Source organism: Anomalospiza imberbis, chromosome Z (assembly GCF_031753505.1).
Source record: "Anomalospiza imberbis isolate Cuckoo-Finch-1a 21T00152 chromosome Z, ASM3175350v1, whole genome shotgun sequence".
Lineage (NCBI taxonomy): Eukaryota > Metazoa > Chordata > Aves > Passeriformes > Viduidae > Anomalospiza > Anomalospiza imberbis.
The window spans coordinates 63,478,807-63,506,246 of NC_089721.1; the positions used below are offsets into that span (position 1 = coordinate 63,478,807).

General features: G+C 39.4%; 1 protein-coding gene across 2 annotated transcripts in view; it reads left to right on the forward strand.

Annotated features, from left to right (window-relative positions):
• LYRM7 (LYR motif containing 7) overlaps nt 1–26,308 on the forward strand; it is a 29,526-nt gene extending 3,218 nt beyond the window's left edge. Inside the window, exons 3-4 of one of the 2 annotated variants that reach the window (XM_068175674.1) lie at nt 5–86; nt 26,253–26,308. In XM_068175674.1, the coding sequence (XP_068031775.1) occupies nt 5–86; nt 26,253–26,293 (123 nt within the window). In that variant the 3' untranslated portion in view covers nt 26,294–26,308. Of the gene's footprint in view, nt 1–4; nt 87–2,468; nt 3,001–26,252 lie in introns of those variants that run through there. The other variant, XM_068175673.1, reaches the window with a different exon arrangement.
• Nucleotides 26,309–27,440: the final 1,132 nt, after the last annotated feature.

Here is a 27,440-nt window from a genome sequence, read left to right on the forward strand (position 1 = left end):
CTAGCTTCTTCAAATAGCTTCAGATGTTGAAGTGATTCTCAGAACTTCTGTTATTCAGGTGGTTCACACAGATTCTGATAAAATAGGTGAGTAAGCCTGCATGCTAGAAAGATACTTACATTTATGTTACAGTTTAGTAAATAAATACAGAATGTGAAAATAAGGAAAGGAATAGTGAGGCAAATAGCCTGTCTGTTATTCTCTGGCAAAATTCTTAATGTAAGCTATTCATTAATGTTACTGCCTAGGACAGGTGGAGGTTTCAAAGGTACAAAGTTTCCATACAAATATTTTGAATTATGGAGGCTGGTAGAAAAGAGGCAGTGACTACTTTGAATGCCCTTAACTAGCTATAACTATTAGGAAGGTCAGCAATTAGATAGCTGGTCAGCATGCATGTACAGGCTAATCAGTCAACGTATGTCTAAAGGCAGTAGCCACAGTACCTGTCTGTAGGTGCTTGCTCTGCCAAATAGGGAGCAGCTGCCTGAGGAGTATTAGCAAGTGCAGTATGTACACTGACCATAAAATAGCTTTTTCTTGAGGATTGAGTGTTCATTTCCAAAACTTTTTTCCAACAATTTCAGTTTCAGTTTATGTTGTGTAAGATTTGTGACACAGTGATTACCTCAATGCAAAGTCTATCAAATTCTGAAATCCTGATTCCTGGTTTAGAATTTCTTTTATCTTGCAGTCAAAAAGAGAAGTAATAGGTAGGCTCAGCATATAACTGTATGGTAAGAGAATACTGGAAATCTTCAGCTGTGTACGTGGTTTCCTTTTACTTCCGTTTAGTGTTGACTGTAAAGTTTTGTACCAATTTTCAGTTTTAGGTTTGGTAAAACATTTAACTTTAAAACAGCAATTACGATCAAGGCCAAAGATAAGTCTGGACCAGTGTCAAGTCTTCCATGGTGATTCCAGGCAGTTGAAGAATAGGAACAGACAAAGTGAATCTGCACCTCTTTCAGCTGTTCACACCTGGCAGCACTCCTGAGTCAGGGATGATTTCTGGTTTAATTATCTTCAATGGGCTTCTCTTCAATTACTTTTCATTTTCACCAAGCTGTTCATGAGTTTTTAAGTCCTTTATTGCTTCCTTTTTGTTCACTTCCCCATGAAACAGCTCTCAGAAATGACAGGTGAATGCCTGTGATTATTCTTGCTATTCACTGCACACTGTCGGCAAGGAGGCATTTATACACACAATGATGGCACAATAATGTTTTCTCTTTCATTTTCAACTGGATTCCTGCTAATAGTCACTGCTAATTCTAAGTTTAATTTTTGTCTGCCAAGCATACATATTATGTATTTATTTTTACAAAATTGTACTCATTAAACTCATCAGAGTCATAATCAGTTTTGAACTTAACACTTACTTTGCGAGGTTAGTATTTTTCTTGACCTGTGTGCATCGCATATCTCCAGGTATAATTTTGTCCGTCAGTTTACTCAGTCAGGTCTTAAGAGTGTCCTGCTATTTTTCACAGTAAGACATTTTCTTAACGAAATTGTTCAGGATGGTATAATGAAAAACCTTTTATTCACAGGTTACTTACAAATATGTTGAACATGTCAGCAAAAACACCTGTAGAACTCCACATTTGACATCACTCCAATGGATGACCTGATCATTTATTGTTCACATCTTACAGTTTAACCAGTGACTTACCTCTTCAAGACTTCTGTCATAATAAGGCTGTTTTATAAAAGCATTGACTGAGGGACTTAGGGGAATTCAAACATGTTGTGGTAACCTCTGAAGCACCATTCAGAGAACTCCAGCAGAGACTGTAAGGCAGTGCTTCCTTTGCAAAAGCCAGGTGGATTCATGTTCAAGTACTGGCTTGTATTCTAATCCTGTGGGAGTATGTAGGAATGGGGTTAGGACAGCCATATGTATCAGCAACAGAAGGAGGAGGAGAGAAAACATGAGCCTCCAGCTGAATAGGACAGGGGACTCAGTAACGAAGGACACAGAATACAGTGACAGTGACAATACAGTGGCAGTAACTTTCACTAGGTGCTTTCTTTTCCTCTTGGCCTTTAAAGTAGATGTGACAAGATAAATATTACAGATTAGATTCCAAGACTTAGACGAGAGAGCCAAGTTAAATCCAGTGTTCATTTTTGAAACTGCTGAAGTTTCAATATGACTCAGGCTTGAAAAAAATGCCATTTACCCTCCTGCTAAAAATTACTGCAAAACTTTATGGCTTCTTAATAGCAAAATTTTCAATGCTTATAAAAGGAGACAGGAAAACATTCTTGTAGCCAGCTGAAAGTAAAATCTTAGTATGATTTTGTCTTAGATAGATACCATGATGCTACTTACCACAAGTTCAGATCCTCATTTTAGTAACCAGATGTTTTGTTTGTAAATGTAAAAACACCTTTAGAATTTGAAATAGTATTTTCCATAAGATTATATCTCACTGGTTTGTTTTTTTTTTTTTCTATTTCAGTACTCATACCCAGGAAAGATCTGCTACAGGACAATACTCCTTACTTAGACAAGCCAACAAAAAAGCAAGAATCCTGAGGAAATATTGTTACCAGGAAAAAAGAGACTGAAATCAACTCATTGATTTTATTGTGTGCTGGATTATCATCATGCACTTATTCTGTGGAAGATAGTTAATACTTTCATAGAATTTAAAAGTACACTCATTAATTGTGTTACTTCAGCCAGGAATGTTTCTGATTATGACAGCTCTCAGACAGAGATTGTTTCCCAGCAATCCAGAGTTTTTCTAAGCTATATAAAAATTAAATTGAGTACTTAATACTGATAATACTTATTTTTAAGTTTATTGTCAATCATAAGCTTTTTTGAAGTAATGAAAAATTATCTTGTGGCATTTAATGTTATATTTATGCTTTGCACCAAAAGCATGATTTCTGAAGTTGTCATTAATTGTACACTAGTATACTGTGATGCTTGAGAGAGTTCTGAAAGGTTTATCTGAATAAATTATTTGTGTTTTACAGGTGGGAGAGCATGTCAATTGTTTTCTTCTCCTACACATTCTGGAATGAGCAGGAATGGTAGGGTTTGAGTTCTCAGATGATTACACAAGAGAACCCAGACACAACATAGCCTAAGCATGTTGGTTTAGATCATATGGTTTATGAATTTGTGGTTTGTGTTTTAACTTGTAATCGCTGAGTGACTGAGGCATTTTCCAAAGAAAAGGGCCTTGCTGTTTAGTTGCAAGTGAACTTACCTAGAGTGAATATATGAAAAGTATGATTAGTAAGCCCTAGTAATTTGCATTTTTTTAAAGGATACTTCCTCGGTTCTTATGGAGTTCATTACAATGGTCTGTTCACTTCCATTTTAATTGGAAGGAGGTACAGCTGCGGTGATACATAGAATCTTTTCTTCATGACATTGATAGCAGGCACCACCCTAGGATCTAAGTACCTCACACAGGAGTGAGGTAGTGCAACAATATGTCTCACCTCATGAGTCCTGCTGTATCTGTTATCTTAGTCTCCAAGATACCAGAATTGCCTATCTGTGTGTGTACTGATTCGGCTTGACTGGCTGAATAAACCAGAAAAGTAGTGCCTTCATCCAGTCTTTTTGTTACAAAGCATGTCAGTGTGGCAAGTACTCCTTTCTTTAAAACTGTTGCCTCTGGCTGCGATGGCCAGGGCAGCCAGCAGCAAATACAGCTGTCAGTAACCCTCTTTGACTTGCACTCATACTCCCTGCACTGTAGCTAAAAGGCACACGATGGAGAGATAATTAAATGACTGCAGTTCTTGCAATTTATTGTATTCTAGTGGCTCCACTGCAAAACAAATGTGTCTGTCTGTAGGTGATGTCCTGATCTAGGCCCCATGTATTGTTTTACTTTCCTAAGGACTAGCTATATTCTATGTCTGGTTTCTCATCCTTCTGCAGCCTGCCTGTATTGACTTTTTTTTTTTCCTATAAGGGGCATCAGAGAGTCATATGCCAGAAGGAGAAAATACAAGGTAGTGGCAACTGTAAAGAGAAAACAGAGCATTGCCTCAGGAAAAATGACTAACTGCTAAGCAGAAGTAATTAAACAGGGGTCTGGCGAGACTGGGAAATTATATAACCATTAAGGTGTACATCCCGTGGCATGTTGGAATTAGGGGGAATTCACCTCTCATAGCTACTGCCTTAGGCTGTGGGTGTGGCCTTAGAGATTTTATCCTTCAGATTGATTTTATAGAACTGATGCCTGGTAAGTTTCTCTCTTTCAGTACTGATGTAAAACAGTATTGCCCATTACCGTGCAAAATAGGTAGTAAAAGAGTTCAGTGATGTCAGTGGTAGATGGTGGTCTTCTATATGCTCTTTGAGGAAGCCACAAGTGGAGAAATTTGTCATGGGACTATTGCTTTGGTATCCTTCTGCTGTCATGTGTTCCAGAGTTTTATTTTTTAGTAAGAATACATCAGTAGAAATACAGTAGGGAAGTGTCAACTTACAGGATCAGGCTTGTGATTCAACGGGCATTTGTGTCCTTCATCTTACATATATCTTGAATACTCATAATAAAAATAGAGAATGAGTCACTTGAATAATATACATAACTGTTGAAAATAAAGTACCTTGTAAAAATAGTTGGTACAGTTTATTGGTCTTCAGAATGATTGTTCTTACACTCTTGTGCAGTATCTTTATGGTGTGTGCATTAGCATTCCATGTTCCTGCTGTCCTGGTGCATTCCTGGCAGCAAAGACAAACCAAACTCTGCAGTGATGAGATTATGAAAATCAAGATCATACAAAAAAGGCTATTGATATAAGAGACTGGTAGGCCTATTCTTTGCTCTTATTCAGTGTGATCTTAAATAGTAATCCAGGGGGTATCTAGACCAGGGTAACTGGGAATCCATATATGTTACTGAGCCTAAAAGTGTCTCGGACTTGGTTGCTATCTGGGCCCACTAAGTGTTTGCTTTCTTCAAATTTAACTTTTCAGTCTTGAAAGAATCTCACAAACCTGCTTAATGAACAGCTGCTTATTAAGATAATGAAAGACTTCTTTGTGCTAGTTGGTCGTAGTGACTATTCCTCCTCCCCTTATTTCATGCTTACCTGGTTTGCATTCCAGAATCCTGCTATCACCCCAGTTTCCATTTCCCTTTTTAATTTCATTCAGGGTATGAATCTATTCTTGATATTGCTAGGATTGTGCTCATATATATTTTTTTTAATTAATACAAATAAAAATAAAAAGGAACTATTGCAATCTCTCTTTGCAAAGGTTGAAGCCTTAGCCGAAACTTTTCAAGTCATTACAGGAGTTTTCACTTAATGGCTTGGTAGGGGAAAAGGGTTTTCTGTTTACATCAGAAACTGTAGTTGAATAGGCTCACAATAACACAAACACATTTAAGTTTTTTAGGTTTACTGGATCAGTAAATTTTTAAAGCACGTGCATGTGCCTTTCCTTCTAGAGTATATATCATCAATCATAAAAGATATGCCTTAAACAGTTCTTTAAACTGTAGTTTTATTATATCTGTATTAAAAAAAAAAAAAAAAACCATAGAGCTCTTCTGCAGGCAGACAGGAAGTGCTCTTGGAAAAGCCTTGGTGCTTGTTCAGATCTGCTACAGCCCAGCTGCCACAGCCAAGAGGTCAGTGTGGTCTGACCAGCACACATTGCTGTGTGGGGGTGTGTCCATGACCTGTGCAGAGACACCAGCAGTGATGCTTAGGAAGACCTGGGGTTGTACCGGCAAGTTTCAGATCTGCTCAAGGTAGTCACGTGTGCTGAGTTTGGCAGAACAGATGCCACCTCAGTGATTCCATGTAGCACAATTCTTTTGTGCTTCAGCTTTTGGCTTTGTTTACCAGAGATGCAGCTGTTAGAGCCTTCTGCTCTTTCATGAAGTGTTGACTTCATATACTCTGTAGCTTTATTGAGAGCATGAAATACATCCGAAGAGTATTTCCAGTTTAAATACTAAGTTCTGGTCTTGTGCTAACCACCTTTCCTTCTTTATTTAACAGTTTCAAAATAAAAGGTTTCTTCAGTTGTGTTTTTCTGCAAGATTAGGCTCGGGATCAATCATGGTATTAGTATGCTTTGTATAGCCTGATGTTCATAAAACACAGGTGATAGATTTGATCTATGAATTGATTTGGTTTGTGTGAGTAAGATTTGTGTTGAACTCTTAACAGTTTCTGGTGAAACAAGGTGTTTGTTCTAATGTACCAGGGGAAAATTAATCCCCTTCTCTGTTCCTGTGCACTTTGGTAAAGGAAGCATTTAGTTGCTAATTTTACAGGGAGTGATTTTAAACCAAAAAGTGATTTTACAAAAACTTGATCTGGAAGTAGCATTAAAAGTTTAATATGGAAAGGTGGCTTGTACCTTCCCTAAGGAGCTGAGTTCTCAGTTTTTCAGGTAACATGAGATCAGCAAACCTGTGGCAACTTCAGTGACATAAGCATTTAGTCTTTTTCTTAGAGGTCCTGCCAGCTGAAGAAGCTGAAGTAGTCTGAATGCTGCATTATCAGCCCCGTTTGTATCACACTGGACTTGTAAATACAGCTTCAAGTACTGGCAGTCCTTTAAACTTCCTTTACAAAAGGAAAAGAAATATTGACAATTGAAAACTAAAAATAAAGGCTGACCAGCTTACAGGAAGAGCTGTATAGATCTAATAGCTGTAGAGACCTAATACTTCCCAGCTTCAGATAACTCTTTCCAAACTACTTGCAAAATCCAGTCCTTAAGTTTGAAGTTTGGTAGGCTGTCAAATCTTTGATCTTTAGTTTTATGGGAAGATAATTATTTAAAACAAAGCAAAAGTAGGAACACAAATTGAGTATTAAGGTTCGTGTTTGGTATTAAGGATATTGAGGTGCTGTAGTGTTTCCAGTGCAGGGCAAACAAGGCTTGTGAAGGGTCCAGGAAACTTGCCTTATGAGGAGTTGCTGAGGTAGCTAGGTTTGTTTAGTCTTGAGGAGGCCTCATTGCTCTCCACAACTCCCTGAAAGGAGGCTGTAGTGAGGTGGGGGTTGGTGTGTTCTACTGTGTCTGCAGTGAGAGAATCAGAGGAAGTGGCCTTCAGCTGAGACAGGGAATCAGATTAGATATTAGAAAAAAAAAAAAATTCACTGTTAGGGCATGTCAGGCATTGGAATAGGTTGCCCTGGGAGTTACCATCCTAGGTGGAGTCACCATCTCTGGAGGTGTTTAAGAGGCATCTGGATTCGGTGCTGGATGATGTCAAATAGTGGTTTAGGAGTTACAATGGTAATGCTGTGTTGATGGTTGTACTTGGGAATCCTAGAGGTCTCTTCCAGCCTTGATGATTCCATGATTTTACATTTATACAGATTTGATATTTTAATAGTTAAAATCCAGTCATCTTTGAGGGTAAAGTATATTTAGCTTCTCTGAGGGTAAATCTGTGGCATAGATATCCAAATACCTAATTCTGTTGAAAGACTTCACTAATGAAGCTTGAGTGTCAAGACATTTTTTTTTTTTCTGCCAGCAAGAATAAGTCTGCAGAGCGGAAAACAGAGGAAGGTTATGTCTTCATACTTCAAAAAATAGCAATAAGTTTAAATAATTTGCTCTTTTTAGGAACAAATATTTCCATTTAGTTCGAGCTTCAGTAACCTGGTTTGCCTCAAGAAGGTGGAGTAAAATCACCTACTTTTCAAATTATGCCTTCCTTTTTCTTGTGGTATGTCCTTCAGGTTTTCATCTCATCTATACATCTAAAAATCTGTGGCTTGAATCCAGGATTAGTCAGGATTAAATATACAACTGGTGAAATGATGGCCTCTTGAACCTGGGAGAGAGGATAGCATGCTTTAGCATACTGTAGGCCATAAAAGGGGGAAGAGTTCTGCTGTCACACCTGCTGTTGTAGCAGTGGCAGCCCTGTTCTCTGAGGTCAGGTGTTCTCAGTGGCCGTGGGTGAAGGTTGACTCAGCTGCCCTGAACCACCCTTTCCAGCTGAAAGTCATGTCCGTAACTGAGCATGGGAATCTTGTCATTCTGCTCACTGTACACCAGAACTGTGGTAGTCAAAACAAGAAGTGACCTGTACAATACTCTGCACTTCCCCCTGTCAGTTTGTAAAGGAAAAAAACAAAAAAAGGTCATTGCCATGCTTCCTTACTGTTCCATGTGTGCATTTATTAAGTGGTCTGTTGGTGTCCACCTGCACATGAGCCAGCACTGATGTTGCTGTTTGGGCCTTTTATCCATCCATTCATGTGTTTTTGTCCTTGGGAAGGCCACTATCCTTTGCTACAGATCTTCTCCTGATGCTTAGAGATACAGTCTGAAGTCAGTTTCTGAGAGGGTTTTTGGTGACTCAGCACAAACTACCCATGGAAAAAAAAGTGCTTTTAAGGACAAGGGAGGGACAAACCTGCATTTTTCACACATAGCTGTGTCTATCAGTGTCACAAGGGGAAGAGCATGGCTCTCCGGCTGTAATGCCCCAGGATAATATTTCAAAGGCTACATAATATATATATAGTAACCCTTGTAGCAGTTTGCCTTGTTATTCTGTAACATATTACACTGTATCAGCGGAAGTGATCTCCGATATAGTACTGACAAGGGACCAAGAAGGAATTCTTACCTACCTGAAAATAGCCCCTGAAGAAATTTCCCTTTAATATTAAGAATATGCCAGATTTTTAAATTTTTTGGTCTCTGTGAGTTAATCATTCGTGTGGTTTCCTCAGTAATTTTCCTCCAAACATGCTTTGTGCAAATCCAAGCAGTCAAGTGGTCTCGCTTGACACTGCAGTATTGTCCAATAGCAGCTGACATAAGTCTGGCTTCTGTCAAACCAATAAATAAAGTCCAAAATGAGTGATCATGGGAATGAGAGCAAGAGAATTAAAATGCATAGAAGGGAGAGTAAATGGAATAAAGGAATATTAAAGACTAATTCTGCCCAAGTGAAACAAAAATTTCCATGTACCAAGTGGTTCTTTAAACAATTTCCCTCTAGAGATAAATCCCTCTATAGATTTTCATTGTTTAATTATAGTCTGCAGTGCAGGCTGGAGGTGAAAAGAAGACTGATTATGTTCGGACTAAAGAGGAAGAGAGGACTGAATATAGAAATAGTAAAGGCAAAGAGTGTATTAATTCGTGTTTGGTCTGGATTCATTGTAGTCATAATTAGAACTGCAGCATGTTCAGAAAGTAATTTCTTTGAGCAGAAAGGTTTAGGGTCAAGTACCTGTTTTGCAGTCATTTTTCTGTGTAGTTTTGCCTGTTTCCGCTTTATTTCAGGCGCATTCAGTGGGACTTAAATAAACAATTACTTAGTTGCAAAGACTTATGGAGATTTCTGGCTGTGTGTTTTATTCCTTATGGAGAATCAAGGAAGAAAATTTCCCCTATAAGAGGACTATAAACCTTTTATATGTTACAATGAGGAAGATCATATCAAAATTTTACCCATATTACTTTCTGATAATATTGTAGATGTGCACACATTAGGTAGGAACCTCTCAGCTTCTCACAACTTCATCAAAATGTGGAATTAAATCATTATAAGCTTGTTAGGTATGAGAAAATGAAATGTCAACTTATGTCAGACTAACAATGCAAACAAAAAAAAAATGGACTCTAGAAAATGTGAGGCTCATTTGCAATGTCTTTGATGTATGTTCAGAGAAGAAAAATGTAGAAAGGCCTCAGGTGGGCAGAACTGTAACAGGTATGCTTCTCAGTACTGCTTTGCTTTAGCTGCTGTGCAAAAGGCAAAATTGAGGGAATTTGTGGCTCCAGTGACTAAACACTTGACACATAGTTGTAAAGGGTGCATTACCCACCTTTGTCAGATGGGAAACATGTTATGATGCATAAGCTACATCAAATGATGAATCATACTTTAAAGCATGCTGTTGGATGTACTTCCCATTGCCCTAAGAGAGATTTGTTTGAAATTCTCTTTTAAGATGCATGTTGCAATTTCTTTCACTATTTTTCTAAACCACATTTCAGTGAGTATTTCAAACTGCAAACACTTAAAATAGAGAAGAAACATGCAAATGTCGGCACATGTTTTTTCTCCATTTCAGGGCAGAACACCTCAAATACGCAGGAGAAAAGGAGTGCAAGAAAAGTGCCCAAAACCTGGGAAAAGAGTAAACAACACTGTGTCTGTGATCAAGACATCCGGTAAAGCTTGCTGCAGATTTAATAATTTTGTTCTTGTATAATTCCATTAATTTAAAACTCACTTTTCTAACAGGTGAAGTAATTTATCAAACATACAGTAACTAAAACCATGAAAGTTAAGTTATATGGTCTCTCAGGGATTTCTCCTAAGTGCTATTTCTTCTACTCTATGTCAGGGAAAGACAAAATTTTAAAGAAACAAACAAAAAAAAACTTGCAGTAGCATTTCAACAGGATAGCTTTGAACCAGATGCAATATATGGAACAGATTTCAAACTAAAATCCCATTGAATCCTAAAAACCCCACCTTTTTGGAAGTAACAGGGCCCTGCAAATTTTAGCAACAAGAAAAAAATTAAGAATTTTTGTGTTTATTTTATTTATGTATTTATTTTTGTTTTATTTAGAGGACTGTTTCATACGTAGAAATTGCTAAGGGCTGCTAAATAGAGATGCAAAAGCTATCTTAAAAGTAATTAAACAGGTGAATAAATAGTGTTTTGTATTCATTCCAATCTGAATTTAGGAATAAACTAAGATAAACTAAACTGTTTATTTAGATCTCCAAGGCAGTACCCATATATATAAGTAAATTAAGAAGAATGAGCTGTAGTGCTGGCTGGTGTAAAATAGCACACTTGTGTGCTGTGATTACTCTGCAAATATATGTTCTCAGAAGGTAAGGTAAGGCTGGGACAATTTAGCAGCTATAACCAGAGGGAAGAGGAAAATACAGACAGAATATCAAGAAGAGCATGAAGTGCAGTTCTCACTGATGTCATTTAGACTGTGATCAGTGACTTCTCATAGTGAAGTATTGTCACTTGTAAAGCAGACACCCTTTTTGTTAGGATGTTTGAGTCTTAACACCCACAGTATCAGACCATGTTCAAAAGAAACATTAGAATGAGTAGGAATGAGGATTCAGCTGGAGGCTTAGAAAATAATGTGTTATGCCAGATATATATTTGTCAAAGTAATTTAGAAGCAATGTGCTCAACCAGACTGAAGGCAGTAGAAGCTGAAAGGGAAGGAGATTCCTACATCTCCACCATTGCTTACAAGAAAATGAGGAGACAAGGAGAAAGAGAGAACAAAAAGAGATGTTGTGCTGCCCTTGGTGGGAGTACCTATACCCCTCTGTAGTCCATGATCTCTACAGTAAGAAGTGTTCCTGCCAGGTGATAAAAGATGAAAACCCATCGAGATGCTGGTCTTCTTTTTTTGTCTTAATGGTTTTTGTATGAGCATTGCACATTGGACCTCTGCCTGTGTGTGGTGTGTTGACACTGGTTAGATGCCAGGTACACACCAAAGCTGCTTTATCCATCCCTTCCTCGGATAGACAGGGGAGAGAAAATATAACAAAAGGTTTGTAGGATAAGGACAGGGAGGGACCACTCACCTGTTACCATAATGGGTAAAACAGGATCCGTGTGCAGAAAGTAGTTGAATTTATTAAAAATAATATCAGATTAAGATAATGAGAAAATAAAACCAAGTCTTAAATACCTTCCCTACACCCTTCCCTTCTTTCCAGACTTGTCTCTTGGTTTTCTCTGCCCCTTCCCCCTGGTGCAAAGGGGTAGAGAATAGGTCCTGTTCATGGTTTACTCCTCACACTCTTCCTTTGCTCCAGTGTGGGATCCCTCCTATGGGACACAGCCCTCCACAAATTTCTCCAACATAAGTTTTTCTCACAGACTTCACAAATTACTCCATCATTAATCCCTTCCACAGCGTACCATCCTTCAGGATCAGGCTGCTCTGTAGCAGGTCTCCTGTGGGGTCACAAGTCTTGCCAGCAAACCTGCTCCAGCTGGGCTCCTCCCTCCACAGGTCCTGCCAAGAGCCTGCTCCAGCACAGATTTCCCACAGGGTCAGGGTCTCCTTCAGCCACATATACCTTCTCCAGAGTGGGGTCCTCCATGGACTGCAGGTGGATCTCTGCTCTAGTGTGGAACCACATGGGCTGCAGGGGCACAGCTGCTTCACCATGGTCTGCACCAGGGGCTGCAGGGAAACATCTGCTCCAGCCCCTGGAGCACCTCCTGCCCCTCTTTCTCACTGACTTTGGTGTTTGCAGGGCTCTTGCTGTCATGTGTACTCACTCCTCTGTTGTCTGGCTGTAAGTGCTGCTGCACAGGTTTTTTCCCCCTTTGTAAGTACATTGTTCCGGAGGCACTGCCACCATCACTGATGGGCTTGACCTTGGCCACTGGTTGGACCACCTTGGAGCCAGCTGGCATTGGATCTTCTTTTCACAGAAGACCCCCAGCCACCAGAACCTTGCCATGCTAAACCAATGCAGCACACTCTTTATGAACTCCATGCAGAGCCAGTTTCACAGATGTTGTAAAGTTACTGGCTGCTAACACTGTATTAGCAGAGGTTATTTAATCCTCACCCAGCAGATGGATTCTGAGCATACTACTCCTGAAATGATAACAGCTAAAAATTATTTCCTGGTATTTCCACAAAGTTAAACATGAGAAAACTCAATCCCACATGAATCAGTGGGATTCCACTGTTCTCACTCCACATTTCAGGTTCATTCAAAAGCTATTCAGGAATGTGAGAGGGTTTCTTGTAAGTATGAAGTTCTAGTTCTGCTTACCTATGTAATGTTGGCCCCTAGCAGACTCCAACTTGGTTACAAGAGTCAGAACAGACTTAGACTATGTACAGAAAAGAGTATTTTCTCTATCTTTCCTGTCTGTTGGTCACTATCTGTCTTGTCTTTCTTCCATTGTGATTTTTATCTTTTCTTGCTGAGAACCAAAATTCTCCTTTTTTTTTCAATATATGGGGACTGATGCTAACCATGTACCAAATACCTTGGATGATTATTTTTGAGTGATTATTGGTTTCTGCTACCCCGACTCAGTCATGAGAAGAGTTAACTCCATGCCAGATAGTTGTATATGCAACATGTAAATCACCGTGGATATCCTGAGTCCATTAAAACCAGAAAGGCTGGTGCTTCTTGTTGCCTTATCTTTGCTCATCAATCTCAAAACAAGGAAGAAGAAAGGTGCTGTATGGAAATACTAATTTTAAAGCCCCCAGTTGTGTGGCCCTCACCCACACCATTACTGCCACAGCAGTGGGAGAGGGCTTTCAGTAAGGAGTGTCTTACTTCCTTGAAGCATGACTTTCATATGAAAATTTCAGCTGTGGCATAGAATTTGAACTGAGTAGCATTTGAAAAATACATGCTTCCGCTTATATAAACAGCCTAATTAAATCCACTGCTTAAAAGCTTGCAGAACTGGCAGCAAGCTTTATAAGGATACTTTGCCAAGGAAATTAGGAACTAGGGACTAAATTTTTTCTGTCTTGTGTACAGAAGCAATATCATTGATTTCACCTTCTTGCATAAAGCAAGCAGAATTTGGCATAATCTTCAAAGCATGCCAAGCTCCTGTGTGCACTGCATGCCTTTGGGTATGCAGTAGTCTAAAAGCAATAAAGAAATCAATAGAAAGAATGCGTAACCACTCATTTTATTTCTGGAGCCATTTTAAATTTTACCCTGGAAAATATCTGTATAGATCTTCAACATGGTGATTGATTTACTTTCAGAGAAAGTAGCTCTGTGCTTCATGTCTTGTGTGTTTTATCTCTACTGACAATGTGGCTGTTATCTAAGAAATATATCTAGTACAGTTAAATATATACATATGTGTGTGCAACATATCAGTCCAAAAAGATAGTCATAGAACCAACGGCAGAGAGCACCAACAAAGCCTTTTTCAGATCTTCTAACCTGTGCTTGCACATGGCATTTTGGTATGGAGCAACAAAATTGTCCAAGAAATTCAACAAAGCTTCACACTGCAGAATGCTTCCACAGCTGTGCAGCTGTGGACATGCTGCTTCAAAGCCAAGTTAGACACTGTGTCAAGTGTTCTAACTTCCCTCCTTTGTTATGCTCATCTTTATGCCTTTACGTATGGCATATTAAAGGTAGCACCTGACTTAAAGGGTATTTTGAACGATGTGTTTGATTTTATGAACCGTACATTTTGACACAATAAGCTATTCTAGTTTTCTGCCCATCTGTGTACCTGAACAGCCTTAGATAACTTTAGATGGACACAAACACTAACACAGTTGTCTTAAGGCTTTCAGCTGTGCTCTTGGCTCCTTTATTATATGTAATAATGTGTCCTTGCAGGAAAAACAGGAAAGCTAGAGATGTGAATGGAGAACTAATCATTGGCATTCTAGGTAAAAGCCTGATTCCATGAGAAGTGCATTCTCAGAGCTCCAAATGGCAGACAGTACTCTGGCCTATTTCCAGCTGACCCTAAGGGGCCCAGTGAATGAAACCAGGTGAGGGACATTTGAGGCAGTCCCTAGGGCACTGCACAGGGAAGTGCATGGCATGAGGGCAGGGATGAATAGTTGTATCCACACTCAGCCCAGACATGCTGTTACTGGCACTTGGGAGTGGGTTGTGCAGGACTTGGGAGAGCTGCACTTTTCAGGGTCCTAACCTCCTTGCACAGTCATCCCCAGACTTTCAATATCCCAAACAGTCCTGCTGCCATGATAGCCTCTCCCATAGTGTAACAGGCAGGACTGGATCCTGCCAGCATCATCTAGCACCTTGGTCAGTAGCTGGCCCCTAGCTCTGTTAGACAGGAGTGGCTAGCAGTGACCAGCCTCAAGGTCACTGGCCATTCCCAGTGTCTGAGCATGAGCAGAGGGAGGAGCTACTGGGGAAGGCACGGGAGGTGACTGGTGTTTTGTGGGAGAGGGACATCGCCCCAACACCAAGAGCTGGGTAAGACAACATTGCAGAGGATTTCTGGAAAGATCATAATGCTCCTCAACGGCTGTCTCCAGACCCCTGGAATTCTACAGGGGCTTTTTAGTTCCCTTCAGTAGCATAACAGCTTCCTGCCTGGAATTTCCTTATCAGCTAAGCCAGGTGAGTGCAACAACCAGAGGAAGAGCTAGGAAAAGCGATTTATACTGAGCACAGAAAATCTTCCCTTTGGCTATAATTCTTCTTCCTTTAGCCAAAGAATTTGATGTGATCCAGCAGTCTCTGGGCCTACAGAATTTTTTCTCGTTGAACAATCTGTCAGCAGCAGGTACTGCATGTAGCTGGACTATTTGCAAGCCACAGTCAGCTTAGGAAACCCGGATTTGTCCCTGTTATTTCATATTGATTTTAGGTTGCAAATACTTTATAACTATGTAGATTACATTTGCATTTTGATGCCAGTATAGAGGCTGAGGACTAGTTGCAGTTTTCTAGAATACTGAAAATTTCTTCATTCTTCCTTCTTGCTAGGAGCAGTACTCTAGGATAGACACGATTTTGGTTTCTTTTCTTCGCTTTTCTTTCCTTTTCTCCTTTTCTTTTCTTTTCTCCTTTTCTTTTCTTCCTTTTCCTTTTCCTTTTCCTTTTCCTTTTCCTTTTCCTTTTCCTTTTCCTTTTCCTTTTCCTTTTCCTTTTCCTTTCCTTTTCCCAGGGACAGGACCCAAGGGAATAGCCTAAAATTGTGTAAGGGGAGATTTAGGTTGGATATTAGAAAAAGGTTCTTAAGCCATAGGGTGGCTGGGCACTGGATCAGTCTCCCCAGAGAAGTGGTCACAGCACCAAGCCTGACAGAGTTCAGGAAGCATTTGAATAATGCTGTTGGGCACATGGTGTGATTCTTGGGAACATCCTGTGCAAAACAAGCAGTTGGACATGATGATCCTTGTGGTTCCTTTCCAACTCCATATACTCTGTGATTCTGTGTGATTCCATGATTTTCATGAAGAACCCAGAGATGGCCAGAAAAAGACTGGGTGCACCTCCAGAGAGAGAAAACCATGATGTGAGGGTAGCAGCCTAGCAGTGTAGAGGGTGAGATGCATCAGAGGCTGAATTCCTAGAGCGGAGCTGGTTCTGTCTTGACTGGGAGATCAGAACAGCAGCCTTGAGGTAAAGGTAATGAAGAGGGTTGACGAGACCAGGTTGATAGACAGTTCTAAGATCTGCTTTATAGATTAAATGACAGTGGGGAGCAAAAGAGAAAGAAGTTTTAGCAATCATGGTAGCAGGTAGTGGGAATCCATACAGCTGGGTTACCAGAACAGCAGAAAGAGAGCAGGTCAAAATCTTTTATAGAAAAAGTATTTTGTGTGTTGTTATTGCTTCATATTCTGATCATAGCAATCAGAAGTGTTTAGGATAAAATCTGCCTGACATAGCAAGGATAGAAATACTGCACTGGTTGTAACATAGGACTGTTTTGAACAGAAGACAGGAAATTAAGCTCTGATTGAGATCTGTTTCTTATCACTCTTGTCCTACTTTGAAGTTCCCATGTCCAAAGTATTTTCCCTGCAAGCACAATATTGTTTTCATAGTAATAACTCCTCTCCTTTCCTCCCTTCATGAAATTAGCTGTTGATTCCTTTACTTACATATCCTGTCTGAAGAAAACATCTGGAGCCAAGACAGGAGTGAGGTATCCATGTGAGGGTCTGGAGTGTCCATCTGTGTGGCAGCATAAAGGCACCAGGGAATGTAATGAAACCTGCCCACGCTGCCTGGTCCAGAGTGAAGAGGTCAAATGCCACTGAGCTCCAGATGTCTGGCTGAGTGAGCGGATGAATGTTGGCTGTGTATCCACAGTGCATTAATGGCCCATGCATTAGAGGCAGCTGAGGGTAAAAAAATAGATGCTGTCAGCAGAAAGGAGTAGAGCAGGTTATAGCTCCCAAAGGCAGAGAAAGCTAGAGAGCCACAGCCAGGTTGTGTTGTCTGCATGACACCACAGTTGCTTTTCAGAGTGACTGTGTCTCTCTTTTGTCTTCTACATTTAGCTGTAGGAACAGGACCATTGCAAAATCCAGCAGTGTTGAGTGTGCGTTTGCACAGCACAGAAGCAGCAGGGTGATGAGTGTGCACCACAGTGACTATACAGAATAACCAGAGATTGCTCTGGTTTTCACCCAAATACCCTGTACAATGTCCGGACACTTGGGTGGGGTTGAGTGAGAGATAGTCCTGGGAAAAGTGAGTATGAGTGATAATCATCTAGGCACATAATCACAACAAAGAGGACACTTCTTAAATTGGAACAGAATATGCAACATGAATAGCACCACCTTGCAGCTGGCCACAAGCAGACTTGTGAAAGGGAGGTAGGAAAAAGAGAAAGGTTATTGTGGCACTGAAGAGTTTCCTTAGGGGGAAAGGTCTCCTCCATATTCACGGAATCAAGAGCTTAGTTCTTCAGGGCACAGGAATAAGGCTATCTGTTTAAAAGTGCTGTTTTTCATTATGCAATCCAGGACCTGCTCATGCACCTGGGTGGCCTTCCCTGCACAGCTTTGTGAAGACACATCAGCAAAGGCATTTCTCATTTCTCGTCTTTAAATTAATTTGCCCACAAAGAGGAAGCTGTGTGAAATAGCATGATGAGGTTTCACTAGTTTGGTAAGAATTAAACACCTGCCTTTACCTCTTTAACCTGGTTTTCCATGACATGTCAGCAGACCTAAAATCAGCATATAAAGGTCTGGAGGAAAGGCAAAGGCCTGAGGCTTTGGGTAATGTTGGGGAGGTCAAGTCATTTTTTTCAGTGTGTATCTGAGATGAGTGTAACAATACTGTTGGGGGAGAAAGGTCCTACTCGTAGAGTAGTCTGTGTTATTTTAGTCTACTTCTTGTACAAATAACTGTACCTTGTCTTATTCATCTTGTAGTGCCCAGTTTTAGAACTCTCCTCCCTTATAGGAGGAGACTGATACGTATGCATGTGATTTGCATGTTTGTGTATGCACTCACAAACACATACATGAAAAGTCTTGATAGCCCTTATTGTCATCTGGTCAAGATCAGGCTTGATAAGGATGAGAGGTTACTTCCTACTGGTTTTTACAGTGAAACAGTAGTACTTTTTAGGCTTTGTATCTGGAATAGGAAATCTGGGATCTGAAGAATGCGTCTGCGGGGACCAGTACTGCTCCAATTTTTCTGCTTCTCACAGCAGGAATTTTCATTAGAAATCACTCTTTAAAGTCAATCCCAGGAGATATGGTGCAATGCTACCATTCTTTGATGAATTACATACAGCATCACTGTGCTACAAAATATTTTGCATGGAATGTATTTTCTGAGCAATAATTATCTGTCAGACATGCACTATCCAGAATAAAGTTGGGGAGAATCTGCTGGTGCCCACAACAAGGTAGGAAAGATTATTGAGCATTGCTGGAAGTTTATAAGTTGCTGTAATAATTGTTGTGTGTGCTTGTGTTTGATGTTATACACTCCTACAACATAACGAAAAAACAGCCTGATTGCGTTTAGCTTGTCCTAGGAGAAGCTTTGAAAAATATAATTATGTGATTAATAAAATGCCTAGATTATGGTTCATGATCTTGTGTGCTTGCATGTTTATATATAGGTAATGCTTGAATGTCTTGAGCCTTCAGGTGAGACTTAGATCATGAGGCTCTAACACTGGGCAGCTGCCCTTGTCAGTGCTGAGCTCAGCTCAAGGTCTGAACTATGTCTGTGGGTTTCTTGCTCCACAGCACAAAGTGGACATTGCCTAAGTGTAGGGCTAATGCTCTTGCAGGGGCACAAACATTTCCTGCTGCAACATGCAGGTTTCTCATGCAACTATAATGTTTGTGTTTGAAGTTGGCTTATCTGGATGCTGACACAGGCAGGCTGTATATGACAAAATTGTACTTTAACACCCTTAATGCTAAAGGAAGTTACATAAGGAAACACTGAAGACATAAAACCAATTGCTTCTGGTCATGCAAAATGTGTTCAAGACACTTTCTTAGCTTGGGTTAAGCTTCTGATGGAATTACCACTGAAAAGGGGATTATGCCTTGGTCTCAGGAATGTGTTCTCTTTCCTATCAAAATTATAAATTTTTTGGTAAGTGAGATAAGCTTGTGGATCTGGTTGAAAACTGTGCCTTCAAGAAAGAAATACTGGCCTTCAGTAAGATCAGAGAGTTGAAGTCTCATGGCTGAGAGACCCCTACAAACTTGCAAACATATAGCAAGCTTGAGCAGCTGGATAACATAGGAGAAGCAGAATTGCTTCTTTTAACAGCAACAGGGCCTAAGATCAGATCAGGGTGGCTCTGAAACCACACCCTCACTCAGGATCAAGTCAATGCTGCTCCTGACTCTTGGGGGTAATGGAGCACCTGGAAAAAAAAACAGCTACTGGCCTGTTTCATAAGGAATCTCTGCTTTGGGTTGAAAAAGGTCTTAAAGAAGCCACAGACAATTTATGCCTCTGCATTTCCTAGAGGAATTTGATGTGACTCTCGTTAATTGACTGGTTTTCAGTTTGGGGTATTTTTTCTTTCAGTTATAGCTGGGTACATTTGCATACTGGCTTCAAGCCCTCTAAGGTACTTTTAGTCTTTATGGAAATTTTCACTAACTGGTACTGCTGCATGCTTGTTATTGAAGAAAAACAAAGGAGGGAAAGTAAAAGAAAATTAGATCTAGGCCCTCCAAGCAGCTGCCACAGCTCACACTCCCATTTAAAATTATCTGAGCATATATTTTTGTGGAGCTGATGTCTTGCTTTATGACCTCTGCCTTCCTGGTCCCAGAGATTTATTAAGGATATCTATCACATAAAATTTCTTCATTTACCTTATGGTGAACAGCATTGAATAAAAATAACTTTGCCTTGTTAACAATATGAACCAGTTTCTCTTTTTTCACTGTAGACAAGCTTGTTAAAAAACATTAAGTTTTATATTATTAGAACATTTTTGATACCTAAAATGCCTTGGGAAAGGAAGGATTTCAAGGCTTTCTAAAAGCTGTACTCAGAACAGTTGTCAGAAGTAAACTGATTCATAATCAATGTTGCCAGGAAGGCATGCTTGAGGCAAAGGAAGTATGTGGGCAGAGGAGTAAAATAAGCACATTAAAGGAAATAACAGCTGCCTCCATATATAGAAGTTGCTGGTAATAAATACCAATAATATGAAATGTAGATCAATTATAGAAATGAAATTTATTACTCTGATGACTGATACATGATTATTTTTTTTCTCCTTATTCTTCCCCCTTCCCTACCATAAGGTACCCAAATAAGGCCTAGAATGCACTATGGAGATATTCCAGCTATTGCCACTTGTAAAAAAACTAGAGGCATCTAGACAGAAGGACAAAGCCTTTGCATTTCTGAATCTTGTATCCCTTATGTTTTTGATGTCTAATTTAGTGGTGGAATGGAGTTTGTACCCTTGGCTTTCTCATCACTGCTTCAGATAAACTATGTGCTAAGAAGTGGGGCTCATAAAGGCCATCATTAGTAAGTTCTCAGTACAGAATTACATAATGAGAAATCAAGTGCCAAGGTTAGCCTGTTCCTTTCAGCTAAGTGACTTTCTCTCTTTTATTGGACCTCCAAGGAACTATCTATCTCCCCTTTCCATAAAACAGCCCTCTTGTAAACCATTGTTTTTTTGGTTTTAAAAAAATTGGTGAAATTTAGAGGTATCTTTTATTCAATTCAAATGCTGTTACCCCTCTAGTGTTGCAGCATAGTGGTATAATACAGCTCACAACAGCTGAAACTAATTGCTAGTGTCAGGAAAACTGGCAGTGTTTTAGCAAAAGGGAACTGTACCATCAGTTAAATAGCTCTTGGGAAAGAGCCAAGGGAAGGAGAAGGAGAAGGAGAAGAGAAGCAGAAGGAGAAGGAGAAGGAGAAGGAGAAGGAGAAGGAGAAGGAGAAGGAGAAGGAGAAGGAGAAGGAGAAGGAGAAGAGGTCAGATTGGCAGAGTGACAACCACCCCTTCTCAAAATCATTTTCCACTTTTTCCAAATGCTCTATATATTTCTTAACTTCAGAAAACCTTCAAATCAAGAGTCAAATTGTATACATAGTAAAAAATATGTTCATATTCAAGATGCACCAAAAAAAAAAAAAGAGCCAGACAATTTATTTTAATAGATTAAAACCCTTCGGAAAAAAATTAAATTACTAATAATTTTACTTTGGGGTTTCTAAACTATTCTCTGCCAGATTAGTATAGGACATCTGCTGACAAATTTACCTGTAAAATAACCCCCAGACCTACAAACCTGTGAGGTAGATTCTGCAATAAAGTGATTGTAGGCCTCCACTATAGTATCAACCTGCAAAGTAGCCATGGTCAGCCAGCTGCACAAACCCCCAACTCAGACCAGGGTTATGTCTGTCCTTCATACTGTGCCAAGTCCATCAAGGCCTGGGCAGTAACACCTGGCTCTGGAGAGATGGTCCGTACTCATGAGTTGCAAAAATACTTCCATAGTAAAATGTAGCTGGCAAGCTTGGAAAGTACTGCCATTCTCCTTTGACAGGTGGAGTAACAGATGTGAAGAGGTTAAGTGGTTAATGAAGGTCTCAGATAAAGTTGGTGGCAGAGCTGAGAATATTTCAAGAAGACTAATTCTCATGATCTTGATCTAAGTGACACTCTTTGGAAAGCATCTCATTATTCACACCTGGTTTGTTTTTTTTTTTTTCCTATAATAGAGGTACTTAATTACAGGAAAGGAGAACTGTAAGAAATGGTAAATTATGACAACAAGGCTAAAATAATTAATAAAACAGAGAAGTACATTTAGTGCTGAGACACTGCTATGTTGAGTAAACTGGGAGCATGAACACTCATAGTTCTGGCTTCTTCAACTAGAATTTGTTAAATTAAAAACTTGCACAAGTGATCTTTTGCTGCATTTCCAGATATGGGCTTCATTTCCCCAGGGCTGTCCTCCATGTATTCATGTTTTAAATCATATAAACTATGACTTCCTGAAAATAAAAATAGCTTTGTTAAACTTAGACTTCTACTAAAGTATGTCAGCTTACATGACGCAGGAAAAGTATTTATTTGCATAATAAAAGCTTCTAGCTAGTAACAAGACATTTTAAGACTTAAAATATTTGCAACATCCTGAGCCTCCTCTTTTGTTCACCAGTTCTACTCTGAATGTAATGAATGCTTCTTCTCTCCACAATTAATTTTCTCCTCATACTGAAGTTTAAAACAACAATAAACCCCTAAACTCTTAATCTGAATTGTTCTATCAGACAGAGAAGTGAAAAAACATAAAGCAGTATCAGTATTTTGTATTTTCTTCTCCATGCACAGCAGGACATTAATCTGCATTCAAATTTGTGAACAGTCTTACTGAAGGCGATGTAACTATTCCCATACTAGGGAATAAAGAAGAAAAATATGCATTTTTAGTTTGTGAGGCAGATTGCCATTCTGGAGTTATCCACAGGCAAAATTGCAGCTTCTGGAGGTGGACTACAAGGTCACGTTGGCAGCGTTTAACTGCTGGGCTACCTGCACTCCCTTCAGAACAGACACGTGCTGAGTGCAAGCAGCACAAAGCTAGAGCATGGTGACAGGCAGTGTCAGACACGAGTGGCTTAGCGCTTTAAGACTTGTTAAATGAATGAGAGAACTTATCTGTATGAAGTTTGACATAGATGTGTGAAGGCCTAACGCCTTAGCAAAGTATTAGTTATTGCAATTACATTTTCGGGAAAAAACTAAGAGGGAAAGCTAAATCCTACAAATATCTCCTGAGACCCAAACATAAGCAACATACTATACCATCTTTCTGAGTTTGTTTGCAGGCCTGAATCACAGAGGATTGCTTGCACTGCATTTTGTCTGTTTACAATACGTGTTTCAAGCAAGTTAGGGAATTTGTTTTTTATTCTTGTTCCCTAGCTAGCAGATATGGGGACCCTTTGCATCATCAAAGAATGGACGTTCATTCAGTCTAGCCCAGTAAAAATCACAAGCCAAGGAGACTATTCTCTTGCTGAAGAGGATACTGAAGAGAGGGCCCTTCTTCCACAGGTACTTTTCTTCCTCCCTGTCAGTGGCTCTCTTTCTTTCGTTTCTGCATTGCTGCAAGAGGTTTAAAACTGTTGGCAACTGCAAACCCACTTCACCAAAGACAGCAGAGAGAAGTGACAACTGGGAAAGATGGAGGAGAAGCAGCAGCTAAGCAGCAGCTAAGAACACAGCTTTCTATAGCACCCTGCTGTCAGCCTGAGGAGACATTACAGAGCTATTCACAACATTTTTTGCAGTAGCTGTTTTATCTGGGATAATAGAAGCACAAAATGATAAAAAGTCAGCATACAGAATGAGCAGCCTTGCAGTATTGGCATATTGTGACTATATAAAGACAGCAATCACTAAAGTTGCTTCAGTTGTTTCTCTCCAGATAGCAGCATTAGCAGTGACCCAAAAATATAATATGAATAGCAGCAGAACCACTGATACAAAAGAGAATAAACAAGAACAATGGGGACTTTTTAATCAACAACTTGCTCCTTTACAGGCAGTTTTAAAAGGTTATTTTTATGATTACTTTGCATTTATACACTGTTATTTGCAAATATGCTCCTGCTAGTACATACCACTGACTCAGTTTGAAAGGCACTCCTCTATTTTTTTTATATCCTCACAGCAGTATGGAGTTGTTGAAGCCTCATAGAAATGGTTCTTTCTCCTGTCAACCGTGCATGCATGCACGTGGATTTGATCTAAATATTTATTATTTCTCTGTAGAGAATATAAATACAATGATCATAGTCCTTGTATGGCCAGAGTCTACAGTCTAACGTTTCTGAGCAATATTGAAGTGAAATATTCTGTGCATAGCTGTTCAATTTACATCTTTTATTGTACATCAGTGAATTCAGGTAGCCTAAGTCAATTTTTAGGGCACTCTGCTGTATTTTGAGATCTCTGTGTCATAATAGGTTTATCTGAAACTTAAACAAGTATATATAAAAGAGGTTTCTTTTTGTATTGACAAATGAGGATCCAACACTGGTTCTCTTTTCAAACATTTTCTGAAATTGAATAGGTCCTGTTCCTGGATTATAAATTTACATGTTTAATACTGAGCTAGTTTTGGGAAGGGAGGGAGGAATTTTACAGCTTCAAGAGGAGGGTTTGGGGTTGTCGGAGTGTGTGTGTATGTGTCTGTATTCTTTTTAACTCTTATTTGAGATTACTGGTATTAGGAAATCTATAAAGGAAGACCAGGGCATATTTAGTTATTCTGTTCCTGCACCAGATTGTCTGGGCATAATAAACGGAATACAACCCCATGTCTCTAATTTGATACTTTGAAAGTCCCATGCTCTCTTTTTGCCTAAGGTAGACAACTATTCTGCTATTAAAGTTCCTTTAATACTACCAAAGCTCAACCTAGGTCCCACTGAGGTAAATGGGAATTGTTAAACTGTGGACAGAAACAGGCCTTCAGGACTACATCCTTCCATTGCTATTTATTTCATTTTATTTCATCACATTATGTCATCATAAGTATATCTGCATTCTTGAGGAAGTGGCATGGGGGATAACGAATTTAATTTCCCAGGAAAAGTCACATTATTTTCCAAATATAGAATGAGTCAGGGGAAAAAACTTGGAGGAGCCCTCCAAATCTGTCCTGTAACCCAAATTAGTTAGTACTTGTTTTTGTTTAAACACATTAACATATGCCTAAATATTGAACATGATTTGCCCCTGTAAATATCTTATAAAGAATCTTACAATACCAATCTGTAAATTTTGCTAGAGGTTAGAAATTTTTTTTGTCAAAAAGTTCCAACTTTTTCTGAGTGGTGTGAATCTGCTGGTGTAACATTACACCAGCAGAAAGCTCTGGCAACTATGTGGAACAGGTTTGAGCAGCACTGGTTGCCAGTAATATGTCTTTGCTGTTGCTCCCACTTGTTTTCTACATTACTGAAGTTGCTCTAGTACTGGCAGCATTCAGGTTAAAAAATATCTTTAAACAAAAGTTCAGTGTCTGAGAGGATTAAAACAGTTTTAAAACATGATCCCACTTGGCATGGGTAAATTGGGCTGTTTTCCAGCAAGACTGTGGTTTAAACAGAGAGATGTGGCTATCTGCACTTGAATGGGGACATGGAGGGGACAAGGGACAGGGCCTCAAAATCTAGCTACAATATATAACCAGATGGTGACAAAGCTGTGAACACTAGGGGTGGCAGTTATGAAGCAGAACATCATTCTCAGTCTTACTCCCACAACTCCCTTGCTTTTGGTGCCCTACACATTCTCTTCTACCCAATATGGTCCATAACAGCCTGTGTGATACTCTGCGATGTTTTGAATTCCTTACTCCTGGACAGGGCAATGCAATGTGCTATAAATGAGGATGTCACAGCTGGTTCTGGTTTTGTGGCACAGGTAGGCTGCAATACCCGTGGCGAAGCAAGTGGCGGTTACCTTGTTTCCAAGTGTGTATTTGAACCAGCAAGGCTAGAGATACAGAAACCAAAAGGGAAGCAAGTACGTGGCAGAGACAAAGCACCAGAGTACACACTGACTTGCCAAAATTGCACATCCTTATATCCTCCAGGACACAGTCCTATTTAGATATCATTTCCATGTGCATCTCAGCTGTGGGCTGTTTGAGGAAAAGACCTTTTACAGTTTTTCAATCAGGTATTCATCACAGAAATCCTTGGAATGCTTTCCTGAATATATTAATGGATGGGATATTTTATGTAGTTGTTCCCTGCTGCTGTCCTCCACCTTTTCATTATAATTCTTCTTATTTATTTTTGTTTGGTTTTGGTTTCTTATGTGCATTGTAATCAGTCAATTTGTCAGGGATTTTTAAACTGGAACACAATTCATCAAGAATTTGCTCGGACTGTTTTTTGGATGTTTAAAAAAAGTATAATTTGTACTGTTTAGCAAAGGGTAGCCTGTTAAACTGTTGAACCTGATCTGGTAGAATACCTAACAGGTATTCATACACTACTGTGCTATGTTTACAAAATGAACCATACAGGATTGAATAGCTGAAATCTACTCAGACACAATGAAAATTCTATTGCTTTTTAATACGAGATGTTCCTGAAGTTGCTGTAAATTTCAATGGGAGTTCAATATCTGGAGCACATTCAGATCTAGTTTGGAACCTGAATTATATTTACTATCCATTTAAAGCATAGATTGTTTTTAAGTTTGTTCACTCATCTTATCATGCAGTGCCTGTTTTTCCTTTGCAGTTACTCAGAGTCCTCCAAGCTCTACTCAAATTGTTAATTAGCAGGAGCTGAATGCTTCCATTTAAAGGGGGAAATCAGATGTGCATTCCTTCACCTTTTTTTCACAAAAACTTAATGGTATGAGTTAGTGTGGTTGTTTCATTACCCTCAAATATTTCCTTTAAACAGTTCCAGAACAGGATGGAGGTAAGACTTCTGTGAGACAAGTTGTGAAGTCTGAATGTTCCAAGATTTCTCTGACTGAATGGAAGATGTTTCTCAGCACTCCAATCATCTCCTGCTGTGCTACTGTTGATGTCCCACAAAAAAAAGGAGGTTCCAGGAATACTTGCAATAAAACAGAGAGCAATAAATGTCACTTAAAACAACTTTTGTGCCATTGGAAGTGTTTGTTATCATAATAAAATGTATTTAAAGTCTTGTCTCACTGAATGAACACCTGATAGAAATACCACTGCAGTAGGAAGGAAACTTCGGTAATCTCACTCTCATGACACCAGTACCAGTCTACTGCACTGCACCTGCTGTTGGCTGCCAGGGAGAGTGCTGCAGGCACAGCAGCAAACTTCCTCCGCTGAGTGCTCATACTTCTGAAACCCACTTCTTTTGACACTTCTCAGGAAGGCATAATTGATTATCTTTTAGTTTGCAATGTACCAATTAACTCAAACAGCTGATTGTTTTTTCTTCCAGCACTATTTCCAAGGCATTGAATCCCCTTAGTTTAGAAATATGTTTGTATTTCCTTTTGTTTTTCAAAATAGTATGATTGTGCTTAATTCAGGTGAAATATCATGATGCTCTGATATAGACAGAAATGTTGCTACTGAGAACTCAGCAGTTACATCTGAGAAAAGTCTCCCACACTATGCATGGTTTTCTGACAAAAGGAAATAAATTAAGATTAACTGTATAGTAACGGGAAAGAAAACAGTTGATTAAATGATGCCTTCTTAACTTTGTGCCGTAGGGGAGAAAAGGCAGTCATTCAACACACAGAGGAAATAGAGTTTAATAGAATAAGTGGATTACAGTGTGATTAGATGGCAGATTTTATTGCCACTATATATTGCTACAGTCATAAAGCTGGAAAAAATGTATTGTGGCTGTCTATGGTAGATGTGATTTTCATCATATCAGTTGGGTAACTGGATAAATTCATTCTCTAGGCCAATTCTCCCAAATGCA